The sequence below is a fragment of the Caenorhabditis briggsae genome (genome assembly GCF_000004555.2).
Source record: "Caenorhabditis briggsae complete genome, chrIV, whole genome shotgun sequence".
Taxonomy (NCBI): domain Eukaryota; kingdom Metazoa; phylum Nematoda; class Chromadorea; order Rhabditida; family Rhabditidae; genus Caenorhabditis; species Caenorhabditis briggsae.
This window is the reverse complement of record NC_013487.2, coordinates 2,530,923-2,538,516: the sequence shown is the minus strand read 5'-3', so window position 1 is coordinate 2,538,516 and position 7,594 is coordinate 2,530,923. Positions and strand designations below refer to the sequence as shown.

General features: G+C 35.4%; 1 protein-coding gene across 1 annotated transcript in view; it reads right to left on the bottom strand.

The window, feature by feature from the left end:
- Cbr-nkcc-1 overlaps nucleotides 1-2,565 on the bottom strand; it is a gene marked incomplete at both ends in the record, with an annotated part of 13,161 nt that extends 10,596 nt beyond the window's left edge. Inside the window, 3 exons of the mRNA XM_045244917.1 lie at nucleotides 620-1,172; nucleotides 1,345-1,563; nucleotides 2,458-2,565. Of these exons, the coding sequence (XP_045096571.1) occupies nucleotides 620-1,172; nucleotides 1,345-1,563; nucleotides 2,458-2,565 (880 nt within the window). The remainder of the gene's footprint in view (nucleotides 1-619; nucleotides 1,173-1,344; nucleotides 1,564-2,457) is intronic.
- Between the last annotated feature and the right edge of the window lie 5,029 nt (nucleotides 2,566-7,594).

Below are 7,594 nucleotides of genomic sequence, written 5' to 3'. Positions count from 1 at the left end.
TCCCCTCGTTAGTCGACATAGGGAATGATGGGAGCGCGCTCTACTGAACTGGAGCCAGAAGACGCATTGAGGCGGATGTGAGGTCGCCTGTCGCGCCCGCCGCTCATCACCTCCGTGTGTCTGCGCCTTCTGAACATGACTGTTCGGCAGAGCGAACTTGCGCAGTTTTGAACTAAAAATCCGAGTTTTGAGCCATTTTAAAGAACATTTAAGGTCGAATCAGAGGGATTTTGATAAAAAATGTTTCCGAAAATTTTCAAAAAATCGAAAAATCAGTTTAAAAATCGAAAAGTCGATATCTTCGAACCAAAAGGATATTCCGATCTCGTTTCAATTTTCGAAGGGTTCTTCTATGGAATGCCTCCTCTACCATTAATCGGCTCGTCTCACGATCAATCTGAGCAATCTCCTCAGATACTAAATTGCTCATACCCACGGAGCTACGGATTTCAGATAGTTCTGTGTCAGAAGAAGGAGATAGGGCGCTCTGGAAGGGGGGTTTTTCAAACTTTTCGATATTTTTATAAATTGAAAGATGAAAGCTCGCTCTACTGGACTGTTCATCGGAGCCAGAAGGAACAACGATGCGGAGGTCCCTGTCGCGCCACTCGTTCATCACCTCTGTGTGGCTGCGCCTTCTGGGCATGATTGTTCAGTAGAGCAAACTTGCATTTTGAAAATTTGAAAAATGTTGAAAAATGAACTTTTTCGCGCAATTTCTCAGTGGAGCGAGTTTTTAAAAAATCGATTTTTCTCAATTTTTTTTCAGTTAAGCTCCGCTCCCAAACCCTCACATTCAGCTCCTCGAACCCCAAATCCTCCTCATTATGCTGTTTTCCATGAATCAACTGAGCCATCGATGGCCTATTAAAGACCGCATCGGTATCGATTGAATTCCGATAGAAATCGATAATCGGCGGATGTTCGATGGTTCGCATATTCCTCCAACTCTTCATATTAAACGTCGTCTGATTCTCGTGACTATGGTCTTTTTCCTTTTTCCGGTCCTCTGTTTCATCGGAAATACTCCCGGAATCCTTATCTCCCACTGAGAAATGAACACCCTTGGCGCGGGACGCCGGAGAACGTTCTGGAGCTTCCAGCGGAGTGATGACGTCAAGTTCGTTGGCGATTTCGGCGACGAGTTGACCCGGATTTGTGTCTGATGTTACCTGGAAATGGGTGTTTAAGAGGGTTGGCGGGAAATTTGAAAATTTTTAATTAATTATTGACTGAAAATGTGCCAAAAATCGGTCAAAAATTAACTAGCAAAAAAAGTGAGAAATCCCAGAATTTCCTGAAAACAATTTTTTTTGGAAAATTTTTTTCGAGCTGAAATTCAACTTTTTTGGGTAATTTTAGGCTGAAAATATCGATTTTGCTAATATTAAGACTCGAATTGTTTATTTTTGTCATTTTCCTTACCATAAATCTTCCTGTCGCACTCATTTTCCTTGTCACCATCGTGACGTGCTCCTGAGCCACGGGCGGTGGCGGCTCGCTGCCACTTTTCAGCTTACGCACCATCTCCTCGCCATTCTCCTCGTCATTGGTTTTACTGACCTGGAATTATTGATTTTTAAAATTTTTTCCGGAATTTTTTAGGTTTTTCCCTTTTGCTCGACGATTTCTACCTCGAATCGACCGTTCAGCTCGCCCGGCGATGAATATGTCGACGGTTTTCGACTCATTTCGCGAATTTCATTTGATTTTCCTTGTTTTTTTTTCGAAAATTTTCAAGAGAAAACTGTTTTTTTTTTCGAAAAAACAACAAAAAAGCGATCACAACGAAACCCGAGACAGAGAAAGAGAGTGTGCGCCTTTGAACTTCTACAGTAGTCGATTTAATTTTTCCAGCGATTTTTGAGCGAATTTTCGGAATTTTTCCAGTGAAAAGTGCTAAAAATTGCAGATTTTTAATTTAATAATTTTGTTGAAGACAAATTTCTAAAAATGTTTGCTTAAAGTCGCTCAATTTTCAGTTTTTATTCAAAAAAAAAGTGTTTTCGTGGCGAGACTCAATATACAATTTTTAGTGTTGCACCTTTAATTTCAATCGCTGCGAAGTTCAGTTTACAGCTTTAGTGCTTAAGCCTTTGAGTTACGGCAGCGAATTTTCCAGATTTTCCAACAAAACGAGTCGGAAATTGCTACATTAATTGATATTTATTTTTGCAGAATAAAATTGTTGCTTAAAATCGCTGAAATTATTAGTTTTTTATGTTTTCAAAAAAATTCAATTTCGCGGCGAGACTCAATTTACAATTTTTAGTGTTGCGCCTTTGAGTTACGGTAGTGTTTTTGGCGAATTTTCAACAAAATTTCGACATTTTTACCGATTTTTTTCATCGAATTTCCGGGATTTTTTCAGAGAAAAATGCCGAAAATAGGCTTTTTTTCTGTCAATTTTCGGTTTTTTTCCAAAAAAAATTCAAAAATCAAAAAATTAAGTCCAACCTGAAATCTGGCCGATGAAACGCGATTCATCTCGACAACCTCGTCAGTGACGACGAGCAATTTCTGCTTCTCTTCGGATTTTCCACCATTTTCCCCATTTCCATTCATCTGGAGACGACGTCTTCTGGAGTCTTCTGGAGTGGTGTGTCTTGAATAAATATATGTATGTGTGCTGACCCGAAACTGGAAACAAAATAAATGTAATTGAGAGGGCGAGGCACTGGGTGATCAGATTTCATTAACGAGAAGAGGGAAGGCGTGAGAAAAAAAATTCTGAAAAAATGCAAAAATTTGAATAATTCTCCAAGTTCTTATACAAAAAAAAGGGGCGGATCTTAAGAAATGAATCAACACATTCCCTTTTTCCCAAACAATAACCTCTGCTGTTATAGGCAATATTGGCAATTTGATGACCTAGAATTTTTTTCTTATCAGTTTAATATGAAAAATCGGAAGCATTGAAACTACCCCACCCACACAGTTCAAATGATGTCAGCAAGAGCGCTCTGACGTACAAAATGGAGGATATGCATTGAAAAATTCAAATTCGTCATTTTTAAAGGAACAAAAAAGATCAAAAACTGTGGGAAAAAAGTATAGAAAATTATCACAAGAATTTAGGTTTCTCACACTATTCAAAAGAAAAAAATTCCTTGAAAAAAAATTTTTTTGCAGTTTCACGAATTTTGTATCTGGGTAAGAGGGAATAATATTTTGATTATACTTTTGTAGATGAATATGCTTAATGCAAATGCGCTCTACTGAAAATCCATAGAAAGTTGGATTCTCAGTAGAGCGGAATTGCATTAGTCACGTCAAAGGAAAGTTTCAGGTCAAGTTGACTATGAGCCACTTGAAACTTGAGTCACATTTTTTTTCGAAAAAAAAATTGGTTGTTGAGAAAAAAATTTTCTGGGACTTTCTGGGATTTTCTGGAATTTTCTATAATGTTCTAGAATTTTCTGGAATTTACTGGAATTTTCTAGAATGTTCTAGAATTTTCTGGAACTTTCTGGAAATTCCTGGAATTTTCTGGGTCTTTCTGGAATTTACTGGAATTTTCTGGGACTTTCTGGGATTTTCTGGAATTTTCTATAATGTTCTAGAATTTTCTGAATTCACTGGAATTTTCTAGAATGTTCTGGAACTTCCTAGGATTTTCTGGAATTTTCTAGAATGTTCTGGAATTTTCTGCATAACTTAAGAACCTTGTATTCAAAAGGAAACTACTATGACCCATTTCCAGTAGTCCACAGGATCGAAATTCAAGTGATATACAAAAGAAAACGAAATTTTCAAAATTTTCCAGTTCTGAAGATTTGTGCTCTATTTTATGCAGGCAACACATAAATAGGCCAAAAAACCGTTTTGCAAAATTTTGTGAAGTTTTATTGAGTTTGAGCATAATTTTGAAAATTTCGATTCTCAACACTGTAGCTTCCCTGTTAGCTAGAAGGCCCAGTACACCATAGACATCGGCAGTCCATGACTACATACCACACACAACTATAGGAGTCCCAAGCCCTTTTGAGTTATTCAAGTTAATGTCCGAGACGGACACACACACACACAGAAAAGTTTCCTTACAAGTGAGTTACTTGAGGGAGCAGATTTAACTTTTTTTGAAATTTTGGGAGCAGATAGAAGAGCTTATGAGAATCCCAAATCTGTTAAAAAAATCAGCAAAATGCTCACGTGAGCTGAGTTATGACCTAGAAAAGTTTCCCTATGATTAAGCAATTTCTCGTGAAATTTTTTTCACGGAATAGTGTATTTCTTTTAAAACAATAGATTTCAATCAGCAGTGTGGTAAAGTGGTAAAATGGCAAGTTCAGAGGAGGAAAGTTCTAGGTTCGATTCTCCCGATCCCAAAAATTTTGCAGAATTTTTTCGTTTTATTTTAAGGTGCCATAACTGGCTCTGGAATAAAATTTACGCAATTTAAACATGTTTTTCGGGAGTTTCTCGTTATGAATAGGCATTTTCCAGAATAAAAACAGGCATTTAATTTTTGAAGAAATTCACAAATATGCTCATGGGTTCACCGAAGATTTTTCAAAATTTTTTTTTCAATTTTTTTTTGTTTTTTTTTAATTGAAAAAACAGTTGAGGATTCTAAACACATCGGTGGCATTCGATGACAAACTGCTGGAAACATATGTTCGGCAAATTGCCGAGTTGCCGAATTGCCGAAAAAATTTTGTTCAAAATTGCTAACTTTGAAACCCTAAAATAGTAGTTCAAAATTTTCCAATTTGCCTGAAAATCGCAGAGTGTACTAAACAAAAATAGAGCTTTAATTTTGTAATTGACCACTTTTTTCTAGCTTCTCTGGTTTTTGGGATATGCGCCTTTAAAGATGGTGATGCTCTACAGTTCGAGAGACAGCAGGTTACGGTACTTTTAAAGGCGCACATCTCAAAAACCAAAAGAGCTAGAGAAAACTTGTCAACTACAAGATTGAAGCTCTATTTTTGTTTGGTATAATCTGAAATTTTCAGACAAATTGGAAAATTGTGGAATACATTCTAGAGATTTAAAGTTAGCGGGTACTGTAATTGAGTTTGAGCCTCTAATGGATCCTAAAACTTTTGATGGAGTACTGTAGAAACCAGAGGGTACTGTAGCCTAGTCCCCTAACAAGAAAAGAAGCAAGAAAAAAACGTAAAAAAAGTGTCTTATGATATGATGTATCAGTTTTTTACAACAATGGGAGAATAGGGAGAAATGATACATTACAATAACAAAAAAATATTCAAATTTTTCACAAAGAAAAACTTTTCAGCTAGAAAATATAAGAATCAAAACATTGGTGACTGTACGACAAAGGCTCCATCTATTTCTCTGCGTCTCTCACTCTCTCGGTTTTGCTCCAATTGCTAATTGACATCGGGGGGTGAAAAGGATGAGTAGACAGGCTCGCGGAAAAAGTGGGACAAATATTGACTCTTTGAGTTGGTATTAGGGAGAAAGAGAGAGAGAAAGAGAGAGAGAGAGAGAGAGAGAGAGAGAGAGAGAGAGAGAGAGAGAAAAGAGATACAAAGAGTCGAAAAGTTTGTTGCTGTTGTTGTTTTCTCTACTAGGAATGTTTGGAAACTGAAAACGTTTTCGGTAATTTTCAACCACCAAGTCTTTTTTATGATTGGTGCAGTATTTTTGGAAATCACTTAGCTACCTGCTACTAGAAGCATTAAAATACCAACAAAAAGTGGTTTGTGAAGCATATTTATATTTTGTGCCTTTAAGAATTCATAGATCTTGGAAAAACGGAAAAATTCTCATTCTTGAAAGACGAAAACTCGCACTTTATAATTGTTCAAAACTGAATATCTCGAGATCTCTGAAAAATGAAATTTCACCGCTACAACATATTCATGAAACTGTAATTTTTTTTAACGTTAATTATTAGTAGTGTGGGTCTTTCAGAAAAAAAACATAGGAATGTGGAATTAAAAGTTCCAAAAAGGAATTCCAGAGTTTCCTCATGGATCTAAATGGAGTACAAACATAAATCTCCTCAAAAGATTGACATATTGTAATGAGGTCTCTCTGGATTCAATAGAAAAAAGAAGAAGAGATTAAGTCGTTTGGTATTTGTGGTTTAGATTACTGACAAGTAGTTGATGTGACATTTGAGCGAGAGAGAGAGAAACAGAGAGAGAGAGAGAGAGAGAGAGAAAAGAGATACAAAGAGTCGAAAAGTTTGTTGCTGTTGTTGTTTTCTCTACTACTACTACTGCTACACAGAGTATCCGTTTCCTGTAGTACTGCTTTTTTTCGAATTTTACTTTTTCGACAATCAACCGTATTACGTTTTGAAAACTTCTCTTAACTTTCACATGTACACGGAACAGTAAATTTTCAAAAAACTTTTTAGAGCGCTTCCACCTATTCTCAGTAAAAAATTGCCAACTTTGGATCCCTAAAAAAGTGGTTCAGACTTTTTTCGATCTGCCCGAAACGTTTTTATAAATTCATCCAAGTGAGATATACCGCTTGAAATCAATCAAATGCAACAATTGTGTTAAGACTTGTGATAAGCGGTATATCTCACTTGGATGAATTTTTACAAAAAATTTGTCAATTACAAAGTTGACGCTCTATTTTTGTTCAGTATACTATGACATTTTCAGACAAATCGTGAAGATCTGGACCATTTTTTAGGACTCCAAAGTTAACCATTTACAATTGAAAATCGGCAAAATTCGAAATACTTTTTTTTGTCAATACTGTAATAAATTATAGCCAATTTATCTCGGTTCATGTGACAAATATCAAAAAATGGTCAATTGACAAAACGTTTTTAATATTATGACAAAAAATTTGTTATTTGACTATTTTTCGTTATCTTTCACAGGAAATGAGATAAATGAGCTCAAAGTTGATAGTTATGGCAATGTGATAGATAGTGCGCTAGAGCGGAGATGTATCGTTGGAATTATCCCCGAGTCCAGAAAAGCATACCCAGAAAAATATATGAATATTATGAAACTGTCAAAAAGTGCATGAATAGATAAAAAGAAAGGAAGTTTTGGGGGTATTGGGTGAAACAAAAAGTGGGAGAAAAATTACAATTTTTGAGCTCCGAAATAGAAGGAATGAATCAGAGAAATAAGGAAATTAACAGAATTATAGAAATTGAGATACATTAAAAATTTGTAATTTGCAATTTTTGAAATTTTAGGAAATTTGGATTTTGTCATGCTAGTGATAAATAAAATCAATTTTTAGTTCTTCAGATATGCATTTTTTTTAATTTGAGAAAATTGAATAATTAGGGAATGTAAAACACATGCAGCAAGTTTTTAAGCTTAGCCTATAATTTATGAGTTTTTTGAAGCAGAATAAAATGTTTTCAAAAACAAAAATTCAAAATTAATTTTCAGAACATTTGTGGTGACCCAAAAAAATTCGGAAAAAGTTCTCGAAAAGCAATCTGGCACATTCCTTCCGGCTCTCTTTTTTCCCCATGGGAGAATCCGAAAAGTTATCCACCAGGAAACAATAAATTTGGTTTTTTTTTCGTTGTCTCATCTCTCTTTTTTCTCTTTGTTCTTTTTTTTTTTCAAAAGTTTGGAAGGTTTTGAATACGTAGATCATAGGAAAAAGGTCAATTTTTATATTAAAAACTACAAAA